The 23,373-nt window shown below is 45.6% G+C and overlaps 1 protein-coding gene across 1 annotated transcript in view; it reads left to right on the top strand.

Moving 5' to 3' along the window:
* Positions 1 to 23,373, top strand: part of FA2H (fatty acid 2-hydroxylase) — a 67,963-nt gene that overhangs the window by 26,824 nt on the left and 17,766 nt on the right. The window contains exon 2 of the mRNA XM_048516279.1: positions 13,212 to 13,304. Coding sequence (XP_048372236.1) covers positions 13,212 to 13,304 — 93 coding nt within the window. The remainder of the gene's footprint in view (positions 1 to 13,211; positions 13,305 to 23,373) is intronic.

Below are 23,373 nucleotides of genomic sequence, written 5' to 3'. Positions count from 1 at the left end.
ACACGACTGCAGTCTCTAGCTTGGAGGAAAACATAAAACCTTCACTTTAAAGCAGTCCCTTGGTGCAGGATCTCTCAAGGGCTCACGAGCCCCACAGGAACATGACTCACCTGAGTCTCCTTCCAAGTTCTGCTATCAGTTTCTCTCCAGAAGGCCAAATGGAGACAATTTCTCCTCATGCAGCCTACAAGATGAAGAAGACTGTGTTGCTTTATGCTTCAGGGGACAAAACTGTAATATTCTCCCATGTATAATATTCTCCCGCGTGAACTAACAGTGAGCTCCCTGCAAGCAGAAACCTCGTAAATCGGGGGGAACAATTTTAGCCCATGTTGCTCCCTGCGGCACAGAAGGATCTTTCCTTCCAGGCAAGAATGTAAACATATCACTTGTCCCCCTACAGCTATCGGTATTTTCTGCTGCATGTATATTCCGCTACACATTTTGTTTCCGGGGTGGAATGTCATATCCAGGAGAAGGGTCAATGAGAAACACACAACCATCTGCTCATTACTGTAAGGCAGGTGTATGGGCTGGATAGCAATGACTGGTCCTGCCTCCAAGCTACGTGAACTGAAATAATTGCCAGTGCAAGCCGAAGCCTATAAGCGCTGGACTATAGTTAGGAGAAGTGCTTTTTTCAAGAGCCCTGTTCACGTTACAGTGAACACCCGTACGTCTTACATGGACAAGCATACATGTGCTTGCAAGAAAGAGCCAGTGTGTGTTTAGTGTACAAATGATCCCACAGGGAGCTTTATTTGTACTGAACATGAGAATTACTCAGTGCACACCTAACGGAAAATCAAGAGCACACTGTACACAGATTGTAAACGCATTCACTTGTGACTATGGCTAAGAGACAAAGGAAGTCACTAACTCTAGCTTGGGAAATTCCTGGAGATCTGGGGATGGAGGGCAGGGTGCAACCTCAGTGACATATTTATAATGCCATAAATTCCACCCTCCAAAGCAGCCCTTTTCTCCCAAGGAATTGGTCTCTGCAGTTTGAAGACAGTGGCGTAGCGCCAAGGGGATGGAAGGGGTGCATAATGCACCAGGCGCGCACCAGTGCAAGGGTGTGGCGTGGCGTGGCCAGGGTGCAGCCGCACGCATGCCCCAGGCGCAGTTCCCCCTTGCTCCGGCCCTGTTTGAAGATCAGTTGTAATTCCCAGATATCCCCAGGCCATTGTGAAGGTATACAGTCATCCAAAACAACCGGGGATATTGTTCCATGTGGATATTGTTCAGTGTTCATTTTGTTGTCAGCTCTTCGTAGAGGGACTGTTTGGTTTGCGTTTCTTTGTAACAAACCTGTGTAGTGATTGTTTATGCTATACAGTATTAAAGCTTATTTGTAATTGTTTAGCTATTTGTGTATTGAATATTAGAGACATTGGTACCATCATCATCAATTTATTACAGTCAATGACCAGTTCGAACAAACAATCTACATTTCAGTCATTTATCTGTATCAGCAGAAATACAATATACGAAAAAAAATTAAGACCGTAGCATCAGGAAGGATGCTCCCTAAAAATCCTATTTAAAATTCCAGAGACATTGGTACATTAATACCATTAACCCTATAGGTGTTTTTTTGGGGGATGGTTAACCCACCTGGAGGCTGGGAACCATATCTCCAGTTGTCCAGGGAGCTACTCCAGGGCCAGTGTCAGAGTTTTTGGAAGCAGCATGGGGCTATCATAATCTTAGATCTTTCCACTTAGCAGTTAGGAAAGAACTGCAATACAGTTGCTGTAAAAAGAAGTCTTTCGCGAGGGCAAGCACAAATAAAGACTAGCATTCACAAGAGGCTGCGGTTGTGCCAGAATGGGGGAGGCTCTCGGAGCAGGGTGGGCAACATTGCAGAAGGATGTAGCTAATGCAGTTCTCTGTCTTCCTTGGTCTTGCTTGCATTGTTCAGATTCTTCACCTAGACAGATCCAACTTTTCTTTATTCAGGCCAGTCTCGCCAACTCTGCCTCGGACACACCTGGCTTCAGCCCAGAAGGAGCACAAAAGACGCTCCAGTATGGAACAGAGGCACTTTGCCTTTTCAGACCCCCACACCTTCATTTTTGGGCCAGCAATTTTGAAAAGAAAAGGAGGCACCAACTCCTCCAGAGAAGACCTCATTTGCCAGGACACAGATCCCATGTTTATGCCTGCTGCATCTGTGGCCCAAAGCTGAGGCGTAGCTCCAAGGGGACCGGGAGGATCATGCGCCAGGGGTGTGCCCCTGTGGGGGTGTGGTGAGGGCATTCTGAGGGCATGGTGGGGGTGTTCCTGGACGGGGGCAGAGGATGCACTAGAGCACCAGGCGCTTCCCTCCCTTGCTACACCTCTGGCCCAAAGCCTTGACCACAAATAGACTGAGCACATTTGCCTTTCAGCTTCTCCCAGGGCAAGTGAAGCTCACATAGTTTGGCTTGTGGAGGAGAATCAAAGTAAATAAATAGAAAAGAGTGCAGCTAAACAGAAGCACCAAGGGAGATGCATGGGGTGGGAATAGAGATGTCAAACTGCCAGAAATTCTGAAGCCCTGGAGGGAGGGAAAGTTTTCCTCTTTCTTTGAAAGCATGGAAATCTATGCAGTAACCTTCCTATCAAGCCGAAATCTGTATTGCTGCTCTAGCAAAATAAGAAGCATCATTGGTAATATGTTTAAATACAAAATGGTTATTTGTTGGTATGTTTATGGAATTGAAAAGGATGAAAGCTGCATTACTGACTGGGGCAAAGCAAAATTGAAAATATACCAAATACTATGGCAAACTGTTCGCAAACTGTTGCAACTTATGGTAGCCAAGCATATGCCACTTATTCCAAGAAGGTATTCATTGGAATTTGACTTCAGTGTTCCCCGATATTTCTATGTCACATGTTGTTTTCAGTTCCCCATAAGCTTAAGTATTAACATGACACATTAAGCAATACAAAAATTACATAAGGGGATCTTACTTACAGCAGAATAGACCACAGTCCCTAATCATTTATCCAAGTCAGTTTGTAAACCTTTTTATACTCTGTAATCATATTACCCATGCAAAGGTAATGAATATGTCCTTGTCTTTCAATTAGCTACTTACTTCCCTTATAGTCTCGTTAAGGCTGATTATGGAATTAGCAGCTGATGCAATAAAAATGGTACACGTGATGCAAGTTACCACTAGCATATACAATTAGGAAACAAGGTAATTCAAAAGTATAATACTGTATTGACATCATGAATGGAGGAAAGATTGCGACCAAGTAACATTTGTGTTAGTGGTTAGAGCATCAGGCTAGGATTTGGGAAACCCAGGTTTGACTCCCAGCTCTGCTATGAAAGCTTGCTGGAGGCTTTTCCAAATACTCATTTATGTCCAGCACAAAAACCTGCAGTTTAAATCTGCAGGGAGATAATGGCCAATTATGCCAAGGCGTTTGCTGCACAATGGGAACAAATGTCCAACGTGGCAAGATTTCTTATTTGGAAGAATTTCCTCCAGTCCCGCTTTCACTTTTTATTCTCCTCATGGCAAGCGAGAACACTTCTAGCACAAATGTTACTTGGTCGGCATCTTTTCCTCCATTCATGATCAGTCTCCCCAGCTCCACCCTTCCCACTCCAAGCAGACTGGAATGCAATCCACACCAATCCAACTGGTTCTCACGCCCCCCCCCCCCCCGCACACACCCACACTTTACATGGTACTTCTCTGCGCTTCCTGGTTTCCTATAGCAAACGTCCCCGGATGACTCATCTTCTTCCCTCACCAGGGGAGGGCATGCTCAGAAGAAAGCAATGTCTGAATTCAGCCAAGGGCGCAGTGCTTGGCGGGCAAGAAGCTAGTCTTTCGCCTTGGGAGAAACTTTTCATCTAATGTGGATCTTCTCGTGTGATGTTGGATCCTCTGCCCTCCCCTCCCCCCCTTCAGTTCCCCACCAACTTTGAATCCTGCCCGGCTGGAGGGAAGCGTTTACTCTTATCTTCCCTCACCCCAACTGCCACCTGCAGCCATCCATCTGACTGAAGCAAGGCTGTTTTGTTTAATGCTAAGATCGAGGTATACAGTGCTTTTTAGTTGGAGGTGATAACCCACCAGCCCATGGTGTAGTTGAGCATTCCACTCACCAGCCAACTCTGATGGATTTAACTTTTACAGGCTGTCTTTCAGCCATCTCATTATGGCCTCCAGGCAGTTGGTCAAAACATTTGGGGTGGAATCCAGATGGCCGCCCATCAGCATATAGAACTGGGTGTCACCAGCATATTGATGGCATCCCAGCCCAACTCCCAGATCAACTTGGCAAGAGGGCGCATGTAGATGTTGGACAATGTTGGAGAGGGAATCGCCCCTTGCTGGACCCCACATACCAATGAGGGGTGCATAGAAGTTCCCTCTCTGATAGCTACCCTTTGTCCTCAACCCTGGAGAAATGAGCACAGCCACTGCAAGGCAGTACCTAGACGGCTGGTCAAGATGTTGTGATCAACCAAGTCGAATTCTGCTGTCAGGTCAAGCAAGGTCAACCTGTTTTGGTCCAAGTCCAGAGGTCATCTGTGAGGGTGATCAGAGCCATCTCTGGCCCATGACCAGTGCAGAAGTCCAATTAAAATTGGTCCAGGAATGATGCTTCTTCCAAGAAAACTTGAAGTTGTTCCATGGGCACGCTCTCAACTACCTTACCCAGGAAGGAAAGATGGGCCACTGTGTGGTAGTTTGTTTATTTGTCCTTTGTACTTTCAGGAAGCAGTTCCTTCACCTGGACCACGCAGAAAGTACTAGCCAGTCTTTTGAAATGGTCTTATATCTTCCAGTGAAGTTGCCCATTGCATATCTGGATGATTTGCTGTCAGGACCATTTCACCATTCAAGTGGTGGCTTGAGGTACACAACGGGTAGGGTGCGTAATACCCTTATCTTACCACTCCACTAAGCAAAGTTTGTTTATTTATTAAAACTTTGGCTGGAGGAAGGCTACTTGGAGGATGATTAGATCCACCGCAGGGGGGACAGTGCAGGAACAGAAACATATCCCTATCTATACCTGGGCTGATTTCTCAAAAGTATCAAAGGCAGACCACAGCAGGAATACTTCCAGGGCTTCCCTGGCCCGGCAGGAGCAGTGTGGGGAAATAGCCCTGGTCCAGGAATGATACTTCTTCCAAGAAAGCTTGAAGTTGTTCCATGGGCACGCTCTCAACTACCTTACTCAGGAAGGAAAGATGGGCCACTGGGCCACAAACTTTGCTAAGTGGAGTGGTAAGATAAGGGTATTACGCACCCTACCCGTTGTGTACCTCAAGCTACCACTTGAATGGTGAAATTAGCAAAGATTAGCAAAGATTGTCATGCCCTTATATAAAACTGCAAAGATTGTCATGCCCTTATATAAAGCAGTGGTGCGACCGCACTTGGAGTACTGTGTCCAGTACTGGTCACGGCATCTCAAAAAGGATATTGAGGAGATAGAAAAAGTGCAGAGAAGGGCAACAAGGATGATTGAGGGACTGGAGCACCTTCCCTATGAGGAGAGGCTGCAGCGTTTGGGACTCTTTAGTTTGGAGAGGAGGCGGCTGAGGGGGGAATATGATTGAAGTCTACAAAATTATGCATGGGGTAGAACATGTTGACAGAGAGAAATTTTTCTCTCTTTCTCACAATACTAGAACCAGGGGGCATTCGTTGAAAATGCTGGGGGGAAGAATTAGAACGAATAAAAGGAAACACTTCTTCACGACACGTGTGATTGGTGTTTGGAATATGCTGCCACAGGAGGTGGTGATGACCTGGATAGCTTTAAAAGGGGCTTGGACAGATTGATGGAGGAGAAGTCGATTTATGGCTACCAATCTTGATCCTCCTTGATCTGAGATTGCAAATGCCTTAACAGACCAGGTGATCGGGAGCAACAGCCGCAGAAGGCCATTGCTTTCACATCCTGCATGTGAGCTCCCAAAGGCACCTGGTGGGCCACTGCGAGTAGCAGAATGCTGGACTAGATGGACTTTGGTCTGATCCAGCTGGCTTGTTCTTATGTTCTTCTTATGTTCTTATGAAATGGTCCTGACAGGAAATCACCCAGAGATGCAATGGGCAACTTCACTGGAAGATATAAGACCATTTCAAAAGACTGGCTAGTACTTTCTGCATGATCCAGGTGAAGGAACTGCTTCCTGAAAGTACAAAGAACAAAAATACTGCCCCTGCTTCCTGCACTGGCCTCACCTGTTGCAAAGTGACTCTGGATACTACTTCTAAGGGTCTGCATTAGAGAAGTTGTTCAAGCCAAATAGAAAGCTTTTATACAGAGCGCTGGCTTCAGTTGAAATCCTGACTCGAAGTAGTTGAGCCCAGATCAGTGACTCGTGCAGAAACTCAAGCTTTGGGGCTCCTCTGCAAGCAGGTAATTCAGACTCCTGCAGTACACTCATAAGAACATAAGAACATAAGAACAAGCCAGCTGGATCAGACCCGAGTTCATCTAGTCCAGCTCTCTGCTACTCGCAGTGGCCCACCAGGTGCCTTTGGGAGCTCCTATGCAGAGGAACTGCAGCTCAGTGACAGAGCAGCGATCTTGCATGCACAAGGTACTGGGTTCAATCTCTGGCATCTCCAGGTGAAACCCCAGGTGGTGGATAATGAGAAAGAGCTGAAACCTGGGAGAACCACTACTAGTCAACGTAGACAAGACTGACCTTGGCAGACCAACGGGCTGGTTCAATATAAGGCAGCTGCATATTTAAGCCTATCGAAATCTGTTGGTTGCAACTCAGTGGAGTTAGTCCAGAGTAATTCTGCGCAGGATTGCAAAGATCCACCTGCACTCTTTTCAGGTTCAAGGGTGTCAGTAGTGATTATCCAGTTCAGATTATTATTATGTGCCTTCATTAGACTTAATATGTATTACCTAATAATGTCTTTGAGGAAAGATGAACTGGCTCATTGTGTGCTTCATTATTCTGCAGTTAATGTGGTGGCAATTACGTTTTTCTCTGTCTGTTGGTTACATAACGTGGCAGATTAACTTATTTTCCTTGCTGCTGCATAGTAGCAATTTCTTCCACCACTTCCTGCCACCGTTAATATGCAACCTGGTCTTTGCTGTCTTGCATTTATGGGCTGAAAATGCACACATGGATAAGAACAGGAGCACATCAGGAGAATATCTTTCTAGCCGTTTGTTAACTCTTTGAAGGTTTTCGATCAATTATCTTTAATTCCAAGAGTCAAGACCCTCAGGTGGGTCACACAAACCCTGCTGCTGGGTTGTGAAGGTTTCATTTTTTAAAAATGCTCTTTGGGAAGTACTTCTGTTAGTGTGCGTGTATGGAAAACCTCTTTCCACTCAGGTGGCACACCTGGTTTTAGCCTGGCTCTTCACTTACTGTGATGGAGATTTTTTTCTCATTTTCAGCCAGGTAACATAAGAACAGTATCCCAGATCTAGTGTCTACTCTACCTCTTTGGTAGAGCCAGCATGGTGTAGTGGTTAAGAGTAGGTGCGCTCTAATCTGGGGGACCGGGTTTGATTCCCCGCTCTGCCACTCGAGCTGTGGAGGCTTATCTGGTGAACAAGGTTAGCTTGTATATTCCAACACATGCCAGCTGTGTGACCTTGGGCTAGAGTTCACAGTTCTTCAGAGATCTCTCAGCCCCACCCACATCACAGGGTGTTTGTTGTGGAATGGGGGAAGGGAAGGAAATTGTAAGTCTCCTTACAGGAGAGAAAGGGGAGTATAAATCCAAACTCTTCTTCTTCGGAACTGTCCCACATTGGCCCTGCTGCATGTGGTGACCTGGACTGTTGGAGGTCTGTGATGTTTTTATTTAAACCAGGGGTAGGGAACCTGCAGCTCTCCAGATGTTCAGGAACTACAATTCCCATCAGCCCCTACCAGCATGGCCAATTGGCCATGCTGAAAGAGGCTGATGGGAATTGTAGTTCCTGAACATCTGGAGAGCCGCAGGTTCCCTACCCCTGATTTAAACCATTCTTCCGTAGTGCAGTCAGAAATCCAATTCAAACATGCACTAATTGGCACAGGTGTTGAGTGGCGAGGCACTCGAGGCACCCTCGAGAAGTCTTTTGTCCCCATGGCTGGAGCTGCAGAGCTGCCACTGTGCGGACCTGAGGTCTGCTCCTGATGTTGCCTTCTAGCAGTTATTCACATGTAGACTGTCTTTGAATGTGAAGGCTCCATTTAATCAGGTTTCTGTAGTGTAGGGGGACGTATCCTATAACTCCAGAGCCAGTACAGTACAGAACCAAATATGGGTCTCTGAAAAAGAAAAGAAAATCATTACCTTTAGGTATAACCGGGATATGAAGGGAACGGCAAGCAAAGTTTTTGTAGGGCTGTAGCGTTTCTGAGGGTTGATTTGCATATACAGAAATTTCAGCAGTGAATTGTTATCAGCAATCTGAATGCAAATCAGGTCCAGATTTATGCAAAGACATTAAAATAATCACGTAGGATGCTCCTGTGTTTATTTTCTTACTGTGAGATCAGATATGTGCCGTTTCCGATTACAAGACTTGCCTCAACTGATTTTTGGGCTGCGGAAACTTTATGGATTTTCCACATCAATTTAATATTAAGATGTATATTTTCAGTTATGCAAATAGGGTCTCTTATACCGGCTCTTTGTTGACCTCGTGACTTCTGGCGTTGCTTGGCTCTTCCATTGCAAAAAGGCTGCCTTATCGGTTTCTGAATCAATCATTGGACCCTTCAGGAAAAATGCTGAACAGCCCCACCCAAAGCCCAGGCAATTGGGGACGGAGGACTTTCTGGTGGCATGGGGAGGCAGGAAGAATGAAAGAAACCCCCCACCACTGGAAAGCCTTCTATTGGGGAGCAGCAGTGGTGTAGTGGTTAAGAGCAGGTGCATTCTAATCTGGAGGAACCGGGTTTGATTCCCCGCTTTGCCTCTTGAGCTGTGGAGGCTCATCTGGGGAATTTAGATTAGCTTGTGCACTCCTACACACGCCAGCTGGGTGACCTTGGGCTAGTCACAGCTTTTCGGAGCTCTCTCAGCCCCACCCACCTCACAGGGGGTTTGTTGTGAAGGGGGGAAGGGCAAAGAGATTGTAAGCCCCTTTGAGTCTCCTACAGGAGAGACAGGGGGGGATATAAATCCAAACTCTTCTCTTCTTCTTCTATTGGGCCAAATGGAGTTGTGTGACTCTTTTGGGTGGTGTAACTCCAAGGCCACAAACTCTACCTCCAGGAATGCCCCAACGCACACTTGCATCCTCCTGGATGCCAATGTACATTGGAATGTCAGTCTCTGTTCTGGATTGGGAGCCACTGAGGTTTGCGGCACCCACCTGCCTCCTAGTTTTCCCACTCCACCAGTGCATTTGCCAAATGCACCAGCAGGGTGGGCAAACAGCAGCTCCATTGAACCATTCACCCCCTGCCTTTGGATTGGGGTGTTATTATTATTTCCATTCTCATTAATGCTGCAGGGGTCCCTTAGGATGGGCTTGCGTGCATCAGAAAAATAAATTTTGGATGATTTCTAATTTGGTTAGATTGGCCCCCTTCTAGCCCTAGACTTCAGCAGCATATAAAAGATGGGGAACAACCTTGCTTTTACCCAGTTTCAAGGCTGCAACAATGAGGTGGCCATCCTTGGAGTAGAAAAATCCAAGTATAGACTCTACTATCTTCTGTGCAGAAGCCGTAACAATAGGTAGTTGCAGATTCTAATTTAGTGTCTCATTAAACTTGATACCCAGGTATTTAAAGGAACTGCATTGCTCAATTGGATTCCATGAGTGTTCCAGGTGGATTTTTTTGGTCTTTTTCCAAAGACAATCAATTTTTTGTTTTTTGCATAGATGGTGTTAAGAGCCTCCTCTTTATGGTATGTACCAAGTGTTGCTATAATTTCCTTAATCCTGTTTCATGAAGGAAGTTAAGGCCATATCGTCCACATATAATAAGATTGAAAACTGTTGTTGGCCAAGAGAAGGTGGAAAAAATTGTGCACCAGAAAGCCTTTCTACAATGTTGTTAATATACACATTAAACAACAGAGGAACCAATACACATCCTTGTTTTACTCCCTTACTGGTAGTGATTTTGTTGGTTAAGAACCCCAATATTCCAACCATAATCTGGACAGAGGTTTCTGTGTGTAGCTCCTGTAATAAGAATAGTAGTCTTTCATCAACATTAGTTCCAGCTAACTTAGGCCCTTCCTGCGCTGGCAGAAAATATAAAGTAGATGTGGATTAATGCTATGTGGAGCAGCAACTGAAGTTTTTTATGCAGGTTTTTTCTTCCACACCTCACATACATCCTGCATCAGATTCAAGAAAGCCGACATTTCCACACTACTGAAAAGAGCTGTTGCCCTTGATTGCCATGGATGTCCTAATTGGCTGTCGTGCCGTGCATGGGCAGGTACTTTCGAACGCGTTGCCTCGTAACATGGCAACGGGAAGATGACACTCCTGTCTTCCTATTGGCTACCATTATCTTGTGCTTTCTTGCGGGGGTATAACGAGATCTCAGAAACCTTCCTTCCAATTGCCTATCGTGCGCTTGTGCTCTGCATTCCCACACATTAAGCCTTGACTTTTTTTAAAAAAGGACATTTATTTATTTACTTACTTACTTACTTACTTACTTACTTACTTACTTACTTACTTACTTACTTACTTACTTACTTACTTATTTATTCAACTTATATACTGCCCAACCCCCGAAGCACAAGACATCCCAACTCTGTATTCTGTTATTTTTATTAGTCTTGGAGCAGACAGAATTTCATCTCAGAAAAAAAATAGCCAGGTCCTTGTTGCTTTTTCAAAAGACACATTCCAACCAAGGATGTCTTGTGCTCAGTTGTGGAGAGCCACTCCATTGTAAATGAAAAAGAACTCTGTACATGCTTTTGGGTTGCCAACAGATCTGCTTGTAGAATATGGAGCAGCCTCAAATAATTAATCTAGAGTAAACCTGTGGTGTGGAAAGGGCCCCAGATCACATGCAGTCCCTGCCTATGGAGTCAAATGCTGTGGCCAGATCTCCGAATACTACATAAAGTGCTTTAGTTGGACCATTTATTTGAGAATATTTGAGAAAAAAGCCTTGCTACCACAGGGGTCCAACATTTTGAAAAAGTTTTAAATAATTCTGATGGAATCAAGTCTTCTCCGGGAGTTTTTCCTGTTGGGAGAACCTTTCTTAGTCCTCTAATCTTGCTCTGTGATACTGGAGACCAAAGCAGGAGACCTAAAGTATCACAAAAGCTACATTGTGTTTGGGTTGGGGCTGATGGAAATGAAGAGTCTCCAAAAACCTTACTGAAATGTTCACATTTTACCTGGGATTTGAGCTTCCAGTTGATAATGACAGCTACTTCATCCACTAGAGACGAGTTCCCAGAAGTGAGATTAATTCTTTCTAGAGACTGCTGTTTCCAATTCATTCCATAGACATTTTGCAAGATCAATTTTCTTTTGTTTAAGGAAAATTGCTGGCTGTGTGGTATGTAGACAGTAAAAAGGGGTCTGCTTGGATTCTGTAAAGACTCAAACAAGACTCATTGGCACTAGTAATATTCACTATTCTTTTGATTTGCACTGGCACAGTTTGTGAATTTGTATCCAGTTAAGGTCAGGTAGTTGCTTTTTCATTACCATCCATAAAATGAACTCCTAAATGAATAAAGGTAATTATATGACTGACATTTGATTGGAGATTCATAATCAACCATTCTACCAGATTATTTTTGGTGATTTTTGTACTATTTTGTATTTGTTCATGCCCTTGTGTGCTTTGACCTCTGAAGAAGGCCTATCAAATTGAAATGCACCAGGGCTATCCGTGTAGCAAATAATGTGCAATCGATTTGACGTTTTGGTGTTGTTGGAAGTGCATTTTTTGGATCCGAATTTCTATTGAATTGTCATAATTTTAATTGTTTAACATTGTTTTTAACATTATTTCTTCAAGCGCTGTGCAATAAAGACTTATTGTATTTATCATTAATTTTAATTATTCCTTCTGCTTTTCTCAAGTTTTGTTGTTGTTGTTTCTGTAGTATGTAGATAACAAAACAGGTTTTCAGGCACTGGAGGTCCTTTAGATTCCCCAGCATCTCCCAGAAAGGGCTCAGCCGAATACACTCCTTGGGAAAAGATGCAAGGAATTTAAAGGGGTGCCTCAGACGGTGAAGCTGCGTGCCGCTTCTCCAGTGCAACCTTGAGACAACCGCAGGGTGTTGGAGGGCTGCCAGATCAGTTCCAGTTTCTCCATTAGAAAGCCCTGAGCTGCTAGCACCAGGTTTAGAATCCTGCACTGTATTCCTCTTCTTGGAGAGGTATGGTGGAAGGTTGCCAGATGTGTTGCTATGGTGGGAGGCCTTCCACTGGCAACACGTTCCCCTCCCCCCACGATCTCTGCTCTGACTTGATAGGCTGGAAGGGGGGAAGTAACCCAAAACCCACTTTCACCATGAGGGTGTGATGTCATTTCTGGGCCAAACCTGGAAATGTGTGATGCCATTCTACTTTCATCATAGTTTCTGCCAAAACTGGAGCAGAATTATGTCACATCTGAGTTTGATCTGGAAATGATGTCACCCTGTTGCATCAACGGGATTCTTCAAAGCTCATGCCCACTCCTTTGTGAAGCTCTCCTTTTCCCTCTGTGTGGGATGGGAGGCCTTGAAACTTGAGAGGCAGATGGTGGTTGGGCCTTGAGGTCATGCCTGGAAGGGCTTGGTCACAACTAGGGCTGCTGGCTCTGGGTTGGAAAATACCTGGAGATTTGTGGGGGGGGGGTGGACCAAGGGAGTGCAGGATTTGGGAAGAGTTGGGACCTCAGCAGCCCCCTCAAAACACATGGGCTTTTGTGTTCAGAGCTAACCAACACTTTTTTTCCCTAGAAGTTATTTCCTAGGAAAACTTAGATTTTGCCCTGGGCTCCATTTCCCCTAGATACGCCTCTGGCCAGAGGGGACCTGGCCACCCTAGGTCCAAATCAGATTCCCAAATACCAACAAACTATGTTTTAAGAAGCTCACTGGGAATTCCAAATGCAGAACTGTAAATCAGGGCCCAGGAGAGCTCTGGAGGCTGTGCAATGTGACGGTGGGCCTGGAGCAGAAGGACTTCCCCGGCGTCAGTCAGCAACAAAACAGAGTTGATCTCCTGTGAAGTAAGACTTTACACTGATTCTTCTTTGCTTCTCTTTTCAGAGCAATTCTGAGACATGCATCCCTGCCAGCCCACTGGTGACAAGAATGAGTGGGAAGATGGATCCCCGATGTCAGCCGGTTGATATAGACAAGGTAAGGAGGAGGACCAAACCTTAATATTGAACACACAATGTGGGTTAAAAGTTGAGATGTAGGAAGGCTGAAAACCACCCTCCGTGGAATCTTTTGCAGGGAGTGTCTTGGACCAGTGGCCTGCCAGGGGAATCCATCGTCAACTCTTTTTGTGTGTCTGTTTCTTTTCTGGTTGTCTTGTTACATTTCCCTCCCATCTAGTGTTGCTGTAAAATGTATTGTATCTGCCAAAAACAGATTATGCTGTGCTCTGGGGTCACGCTGAAACATCATGTGGATTCCTGCTATGCTGCGTGTTGTTGTTGAATGCTCCTTATTCTCACCTGCTAAAGAATCGGCGTGCATGTTGAAAATCCACTGCGAGTTTCTCCATTGTTGCTTTGTGTGTTAGCTCACATCCTAGCATTATAGTTCCCCCCTTTCCTGCTGAAAAGCCTGTGAGTGGGGGGCTTATAGCTTTTGTGCCCATAAAACACCATCTCCAGCTGAGTTGGTGGGCAGGGCAGGGTAGGGCAACAGGGAAAGCAATAATATTGCTGAACCTGACTTCTTTGGAGCCCAGTGGGTTTAAACAGTGCAAAAGCCAATAAAGGCAGAGCTACTGTCACAAAACTAGCTCTAAAATCTGCATGGACAAGCGGTACAAATCAGAGGCCTAGTGTCATAGACAGCACTGTGTTCTGTGAATGCAGAACGCAACATCCTCTGAGGCTAGAAAGGGAGGGTGTCATAGAGGCTTAGCCAAGAGCCTTTTGGTTCCTATTCTTCACCTGGTGCCCAGGTTTAAATGCCCATAAGAGGAAGGGAACTAGAATTCAGGAAAGCTCTTGTTCAACTGACAGACATGTTCCCGAAATTCCTCTCCCCTGAACGTTGATCTGCAACATTGAATTTGCTCGAGGTATTTATTTTCTTGGAAAAAAAAATAAAAGTCTGGGATGTGACAGCCATGATAGATAACTAGAATCATGCAGTCAGAAAGGAACAAAATTATTTTAGGGGCTGGGCTCCAGCTCCATGGTAAAAATATCTACTCGGCATGGACAAAGAATAAGACCCGCTACCTCTCCTGCCCCCTCCTAGGAAGATTAGGTTTTAGGTGGGAGGCCATCTTAGGACAACCGTTGTTTTATTGTATTTCTGAGAGTATTATATGATGTTTTTATGTTGTACACCGCCCAGAGCCCTTCGGGGATGGGGTGGTATATTAGATAGATAGATAGATAGATAGATAGATAGATAGATAGATAGATAGATAGATAGATAGATAGATAGATAGATAGATAGATAGATAGATAGATAGATAGATAGATAGATAGATAGATAGATAGATAGATAGATAGATAGATAGAGAGGGAGAGAGGGAGGGAGGGAGGGAGGGAGGGAGGGAGGGAGGGGGAGGGAGAGAGAGGGAGAGAGGGAGAGAGAGAGAGAGTGAGTGAGTGAGTGAGTGAGTGAGTGAGTGAGTGAGTGAGTGAGTGAGTGAGTGAGTGAGTGAGTGAGTGAGTGAGTGAGTGAGTGAGTTTTAATGCATGGGATCTCCATTTAAGTGGACCAGAGGGGAGGTGATGTGAAAGACCCTGCGGAGCTGCTTCTGGTCAGAGTAGACAACATTGAAGTTGGTAGACCAATGGTTGGACTCAGTAAACACCATGGCCACCTTTCTGGGATCAGGCTACTGCTCAAAAGTTACTTATAAGATAAATGGTTCCAGGCAACTCAATCAAGACAGTCAACCAGTGCTGCTGACAGGGATGGCCTTGCCAAATGGCTAAGGTAAGAGTTGGCATAGAGTTGTCAGAACCCGCTCGTAGCAAGGGATCCCCCACTTTGGATCTCTGCCCCGGCACCATTCAGCCCAGCCATCAGGGGAACTTACCAACAGTCAATTTAGGCCAAGGTCTGTTGTGTCCACCACTCAACAACATTATCACAAGCCCAAGCCCAAGTTTACTGCTGATAATTTCCTTTGCCGCCCCCCAGCTGGTTGCCTGGAAGTACCTGGCAAACCTAGCTTGGGATGGTCATGTTTTTTAAAATAGCAAAGATCTGTGCTATTAGGTGAGTGTCAAGTCATTGTATGTTGAGGAGCTTCCACACAGTTCTGATTTTGAAGGGGCTTCCCCAGTAGATAATCTGTTTGAACATTGTGGTAGTGCCACACGAATACTTGATTTGGCAAGACACTCTGCTAGTCAGTCTGAACTGCTTCCCCACTATTCTTGGACAGCATATCAATATTTGTTACTTGAAATACTGTTTGATACTGCTATTCTATGTTATGTTATTGATCTGTATTTTGCTATGCACTACCCTGAGCCTTTTGGGGGAGGGCGGTATACAAATTAAATTTCCATTCCATTGCAAACATAGAACTGTGCTTGTGGTGAAGTCTGACAAGCATGGATATGGCTGCCTCTTTCATGATCTCCATATAGATGTTCTTTTCTTGTTTGTTACTGGTAAGAGATGGTCCAAAGTTATCCTGAGCCAATTTTGCACCTTGGATTTGGCCTTGAGCAGGGGCGTACCTAGGCCTGGGGATAAAACCTGAGTTTGGCGCCCCTCCCCCCCGGCCCGGCGTATGGGCGGCCACCCTCCCCCACCATGACCAAACAATGATTTTTGTACCATCTCACAAAACACCTCCCACTCCCATCAAAACATACATGGCTCTCTCCCCACCAACTCTTTTTCTAATTTCCTAATCACAACAACCCTATGAGGTAGGTTGTTAGCCTGGCTTTCTTTCAAGCCATTTGAAGTGGGTATTAAGCATGTAAATCTCTGCAGTACTAGCGAAACATTTTAAACAAAGCCATCAGCATCATCTCTCACAAAACACCTCCAATGGAATCCACCCCCAAACAGCATCACTTTCAATGGTGTTTAAACTAGGGAGCTCAGATTCTTCTTTTAAATCTACCTTAAAGGGAGAATCTGGGGTCCCCGGTTAAAACAAAATTGAAAGTGATGCTGTTTGGGGGTGGATTCTCCCCCACCCTGAAACAGCATCACTTTTGAGGGTTGGAGATTCAGATGAAACAAATAGCAGATTCGGCTGGAATCTGGGTAAATTTGGGCACATTCGGACAAAAATTGTCCGATTACGTCCTGCCCAAATATGAACAAGGGTCACTATCCACTCACCATAAGCCGTGGGGTCACCTCTTTAAAAGCCACGGGGGTCCTGGACGCTCCCCACATCTCCGGCGCTCACTGCGCGGCTGCCAGGGATTTACCTCTCTCCCGCCTCCTGGCTGCGCGGCAAATTAGCTCCGCTAAAAAGAGCAACTTTTTAAAAAACCCCGCGGGTGCTGCGGGGTTGTGGGGAACCTCGGCTGTTTGCGCGCGGCTGATTCGCTGTGACGCGCAGCTCACGGCCAATCAGGGAACAGGGAGCGCCATCTTGTTAAGTGGGGGGAGTATCCCCGTCTAAAGATGCGTGTAGTGATGGCGTGGGCAAACGCCGACATCCAGTCGAAGTCACGTCTTCACGTCTCGCTTGTTTCAAAGCCCGTGCCGAGCAAATGAAAATATGTCGGCGCCCGGCGAATGAGGAAGTACAAAGAAGCGTCGCGTGCGAGCTGGCTTCTGCTTTCACTTCCAGAAGCCTGCTGATGGCGATGTCTCCACAGAAAGCGCAGCCAACGATTTTACTGCTGGCGTCAGCATGTGCGGACGATCTTAATAGAGAGCTGTTAGCGCCTCTTTGATGGCGTTAGCACTCCACGCTCGATGCGAACCCTATCATAAACAACCTCTTCCCAGCCAATCCCGCACTGGAGACCCGCTTTATCAGCTGGCCGCCACTTTCTAAGTAACTCATAGCGCACCCGTTTCGACAGCCAATGGGAGCGCTCCATTCCCCTCATTGCAACGGAACTCCCGCTCTTTGCTGCCAGCGTTGGCTCAAGAATTGCAAGCGTGTGGGGAACAAATGTCTCCGTGGTCAGAAGCCACGGAAGCTTTTCCTTGAAGGGTCATGGCGGCTGATTACAGTTTAATTGAGGTAGCAGTGGGTAGTGGCCCCAAATGTGAATGCAAGGTATTTGGGTTTTGGGGGAGTATTTTTGGTGTTTTTTCCAGGCTGCAGGGAAGCGCCCATTTTTTGAAGCTAAGCGGCAGCATGATTTCAGGGCATCATCAAGAGACTGACCTGATGATAGGACCCGAAGTTTAGTGATGTTTGGTTCAGGGGCAGCAAAGTTATGGATGCCCAAATGGAATGCCCCCCATCCCCATTGTTGTTTTCCAATGGGGAGCCCCAACCTGAGATAGAAGCTACCCATTTGAGGGACCATAACTTTGGTCCCCCTGAACATAGCTTCACCAAACTTGGGTGGCATCATAAGAATAGTTAACAGATGATACCCTGAAAATTTGGTGTCACTAGCTTTAAAAATACATCCCTTCCAGGCACCCCAAGAAATTTGCCCCAAGATTCTTTGTTTTGCAGTGACTTTGCTCCATTGTAGCTAACGAGGAATTTCTGAGGCAGGCTGCACATTTTTGAAGATAGAGGCACCAGACTTTCAAGGTGGCTCCAAGAGGCCTTGATTAATAGCATCCAAGCTTGGTGAGCTTTGCTTCTGGAGTGGGGGGGGGGTTGAGAGAGTTCTGAGAGAACTCACCCCACAGGTTTTCATGTGCAGGAGCGGGGAAACAAAATAAGCCTTTTGGGGGCCCATAAAATTGAACCCCCAGAAGCAAAAGGTCATCCCAAAACCTGGATGCTGGCCCAGGAGGAGGCTCACGAAGCCACCCTGAGAGTCTGGTGCCTCTATCTTCAAAAGCGATCACAGCCTGCCTACACACTCAGAAATTCCCCATTGGCTGCACTGGAGCAAAGTCACTACTAAACAAAGAATCTTGGGCAAATTTCTTGAGGTATCTGGAAGGGGTGTGACACAAGCTAGTGACACCAGGTGCCGGGGTGTCATCTGTTAACTATTCTTATGATGCCACCAAGGACTGGTGAAGTTATGTTCAGGGGGACCAAAGTTATGGTCCCTCAAATGGGTAGCCCCCATCGCAGGTTAGCTCCCATTGAAAACAATGAGGAATGAAATTTCTGAGAGGGGTCCATAATTTTACTGCCCCTGAAATTTTAGTTGCCATGCTAGCCTTAAAAATGCATGAAAACAAGGCACGTGAAAAAACACTTAAAATTTTAAAAAGACATGAACGGCCCTGAAATGTTGGGGCCCCCCCACGTGACCAAATGGGGGGTGCCCGGGGACATAGGGTACCCCCTGTCCCTAGACAGGAACGCCACTGGCCTTGGGTCAATCCAGTCTTTCTCAGCCACAGGGCATTTGTGAGGGGAAAATGGCGGAACGGAACGCCCACATGGTGTAGTGCATAGGTGTCAAACTGATGCTGGCAGGGAATAATGGGAACTGTAGTCCATAACATCTGGAGGGCGCAAGTTTGACACCTGTGGTGTAGTGGTTAGAGTGTCAGACTGGGATCTGGTAGACCCTGGATTGAATCTCTACTCTGCCATGCAAGCTTGCTGGGTGACCTTGAGTCAGTCACATGCTCTCTGCCTAGCTTACCTTACAGAGTTTTGGGGAGGATAAAATGTAAGCTCATTTGGGTCCCCATCGGAGAGAAAGATGTGGTATCAATTAAATATGAATGAATGAACTTTATTTGTGGTCTGAGACCCGCCATTAAGAAATTGGCATTATTTCAGCAATAAAAAGTTAACATTACTTCAGGAACAGTAAAACGAAACAGTTGAGATATTAACCGTTAACAGCCAAAGGATTCCATGGTCTACAGCAATAGTGCAAAATGTCAATTAAATAAACAAGTAAACAAATAGAGCCATTTTGCTTGGGTTGCAGGGCTGCTTGGGTTTAAAGAAATCATACATAATGTGGCCAGTAGCTGTTCAGTTCCTGAGGGTGAGCAAAAGAGACACAGACTTTATGCTTCAAACCTTGTATTCGTAGTGCAAGTTGACTGAGGTGCGAGAACGAAACAAAATCCCAACTTGAAGCCTTCATTGGCTGTGTGTCTCTTTGCAGACTCCACCCTTTGTAGTGCCCGTTTCTCTTTGTGCACGATCAGCACATCAGAAGAATAGGGCACCCGTTGCAAAATTAAGGAGAGCAACGTAAGCCGGTTTTGATCCCCTTTGGCAAGAAAGACAAGGTGCAACAGAGTGACAGAATATTAAATCAATTAGTCCAAAAAGATTGCTGGCGTGTGTTTGGGTGGATCATTCTGAATTATGTTCTTTTAAATATGATGTAGTTTAATTCTGCTCTCACCTCAAACTGCTTTTCATTAAATTGTTCCAACCTGGAGATTTTGCAGGTAGATCCTGGGTACGGTGGCGTTTGGGGAGGTGAAAGATCTTAGCACAGATGTGATGCTACAGAGTCCACGCTGCAAAGCTGCCATTTTTTCCTAGAGAACTCATCTCTGTCATGTGGAGATCAGTTGTAATTTTGAGAAACCTTCAGGCCATGTCCTGGAGATTGCACAGAAAGAACAAGAAAGGGGGTGGGGATGGTGGCTCAACCCAACTCTCAGTAGGAGAATCCCTGTCTCAACAAAAAACCATGGGAAAAATCCACTGCGAAGCAAACAACTGTGTGGTAAGTAGTGCATGCATAAATGGCCGAAGAAAAGTTCATTGCTTCTAATTAAAACCAAAGGGCTGGAATTTTCATAAAGAAAATATTTCTCATACCACTTTTTGAAAGAAGCCACTTTTTGAAAGAAGCACTCTGAGGGATCCCTAAGGAATTTGCCGATACCACAATATCTTGATAAAGCTGGTGGAATGTCTTGAAACACTTCAGGCTTTGTCAGCCGACTGAGAAAAACATGGTTTGCGCTCCCTGAGTTGAATTCCACCCACTCTTCATTTGATCTTACCCAATTCCCCTCTTTATTACCACCTCAATCCCACTTGGTTTCTGTCCATGTTGGGTACCATGATGCTTGACATAACTTTTTTGGTGGTTAGAGGGGATCCCGGCCTAACATAAAGTTTCTTCTACCCTGCCTCTCATTGTGATGTCTGCCCTCTTTCCTGATTATATCATTGGGGTGCCCAATTATATACTGAACACAGGTGAGGAGGTGCGTTGAATGCATTCCCACAATTATAGCATTTTCTTGTTCTTGGAATCCAGTCTCTTCTGGAACAATGTAGAAGATTTTGCTGCTGAGGGTCGGGAAGAGGGTCTGTTTGTATGGGGTCAGAATGCAAACTGTGATCCTGAAACCTCGGCTTAATCCCGATTTTAGAATCTCAATCTGTGCAGAGTAAAACTTTCATACAGATCCCCCAATCTGGTTTCTGCATTGAATTGAGAGGCTGATCAAGAAGTTCCCTATCAAACACTGTGCAGTAGAGGATGAATGCGGGGTGCACATGAGAGCTGGGGCAGACAACATTCCAGCCCACCTGGGGTTCAAGGGCAGACTGGTTGGCATGTCTGGAAATGAATGCAGCCTTGGTCTCGTTTTGTATTCCACCATTTCTTCCGCCCAAAAGGTGTGTGGAATATCCACGGCCAGTCAGGAGATGATTGTCCACCATCCCCTTTTAGGTGGATTCCGCACAGAGCAAATATAATGGGCCTATGGCACAATGCAAACTGTACTTTGGGGGGGGGGACTTCGCACAGGTCCCGTCTCCAAAACAAGTTTGTCCCATTTTATTTCTCTCAACCCTGGATTTTTGAAAATCGTTAAACCAGCATTTTTTTTTTTTTTGCTAAATCCCAGGTTGGAGCCATTCCTGCTGAACAGCCCGGCAGGAGCGGCTTTATTTCTCTCCCTTCCACCCATTCACTGTAAGTTCCACGCCATTCACTGTCAGGGAGAACCCACCCCCTCCCCCTGCCATTCTGGGCCGGTCACCCAGCAGGTTGTGGGCAGATTCTCTGGGGGCGCAAAGTCTCTCAAGCACGTTTTGTCTCTGTGGCAGTGAGAGTATGACCGATCTACAGCAACACGTTCATTATTGTCCTGCCACGGCAGGGAGGTCCCTTTTTCTTTTTCTTTCATTTTGCGTGCTGCAGATGCAGCTGATCATACTGGGGACCAACGAACCTGGCTGCGGAGGTTAGTTTCTATACGCCTGCACAGCTACACACGTGTTGCAGGACATTTTTTTAAAAGAGAGAAGCGTCTTTGCGCAAAGGTGTGAAAGCAACCCAGATTATTTCCTTCGGCTCCAATTGCTGCCAGAATGGAAAGCGTGTGAACAGGAAGAAGGAAAATGGATTCCTTTATAATGACTGCAACTCATTATACATTTGCTGTGCGGAATCCACCTTGCTTAAAAGGATGGGAGGGTAGCTATCTTCTGATGTGTCCTAGATATTTCTTGCTGCGGATTTCGATTTGCCGAATGTTAATTACATTACGGTTGCACCAGGCATTGCAATCAGAATTTATTAAAGTTTTGGTGGCTGGCAGGACATTTTGCTGTACGGGTGAGATGTTTCTTTTGATTACCCTCCGACTGAAATCGCTGATGGAAAAGTTTTCTTACAATTTAATGCAAGAGAGATGGGATTCCATGAAGGGCTCATGTATATAAATTAAAATGAAAATTAAGGATCAAGCATCTATCTTCCATCCTTCTTCAGAACAAGCCAGCTGGATCAGACCAGAGTGCATCTAGTCCAGCTCTCTGCTACTCGCAGTGGCCCACCAGGTGCCTTTGGGAGCTCACATGCAGGAGGTGAAAGCAATGGCCTTCTGCGGCTGTTGCTCCGGAGCATCTGGTCCGTTAAGGCACTTGCAATCTCAAATCAAAGAGGATCAAGATTGATCTGTTTGTCTCTGGATCTGTCTGTCTATCTCACACATAATTTGCTTTGCTCTATTTATTTGATTGCCGTTGACAATTGATGCATATCTGCCAGTATCAAAAGCTGTGTGCTTTGAATTCTGACTTCAAGCCTTGAAAGCATCCACAGCCTCAGGAGGAAGTTGGCAAAGTTTTTTGGTTCCACCAGCCGTGCTCTTGTCTGGGCTTTTAAAGTGGCGCTAATGGTTGCGGGTTTTAGGCTGTTTTGACACCTGAAGGAAAAACAGAAGCAACCCCTTCAGCCCTGATTTACTCCCCTGTGTGGACCAGGGTTCTTTTTGTCCCCCAGTGGGACACCGAGAGGTCCAGGAAAATGGGCACCCCACTTTGGACATCCACATTACTGGACAGTATACTTTTGATTATCAGTGTCGGAGTTTAGGGGATGGCAACAGAAGAGCTATTTTGGCCTCTGTGCCCAACCAAGTGGAAACAACTGCTCATATACTCTTGTATTGTTCTCGCTACACAGAATTCAGGAGTCTTTACACTGAACCTCATATTAATTCATGTCTTGCCACTTCTGACTAAGACAAGATATGCCTGCTTCTGAATGAAAGAACTGGGGATGTAGCAAAGTTTTTGGTGACAGCTTTATCGACAACCGCTCACTCCTGTTGATCTGCTATTAACCTTTTCTATTTGTTGTTGTTGATAGTCTGATCGTTGTTTCATCTATGCCCAATAAAGGTCATGACATGAAACAAGTATCCTGTGGTGTTCCCATAGGAGTGACCAGGGTCATGGTTCAGACTGTACATCTGGAGCAGCGGTGCCCAAACTTTTTAAGCCTGTGGCCACCTTTGCAATTTTAAGCATGGAATGCCCAGGGTGGAACCAAACCCAATACCCCCTTCTTTGCTGTGCAAAGGAATTGCAGAACCCTCAGACTGCTCAGAGCCCTTTGGGGACTGGGCGGTGTAAGAACACTAATGAATGAATGAATGAATGAATGAATGAATGAATGAATGAATGAATGAATGAATGAATGAATGAATGAAAGTAGTAGTAGTAGTAGGGAGGAGGAGGAGGAGGAGGAGGAGGAGGAGGAAAATTAAAAGAAATTAAGAAAAAGGGAGAATAAAAAGAAAGAACCCCTGGAGAATGAAACTTTGTTTCTGTGGCTTTTCTGGACTGTGACCTGCCAGTTTTAGTTCCTAACGTTTTGCTTTCATCTGTGGCTGACATCTTTAGTGGCATAGTGAGATGTGTTTTTCTACC

The sequence above is a fragment of the Sphaerodactylus townsendi genome, linkage group LG14 (genome assembly GCF_021028975.2).
Source record: "Sphaerodactylus townsendi isolate TG3544 linkage group LG14, MPM_Stown_v2.3, whole genome shotgun sequence".
In the NCBI taxonomy this organism is placed as follows: Eukaryota; Metazoa; Chordata; class Lepidosauria; order Squamata; family Sphaerodactylidae; genus Sphaerodactylus; species Sphaerodactylus townsendi.
This window is presented reverse-complemented; position numbering and strand designations above follow the sequence as displayed.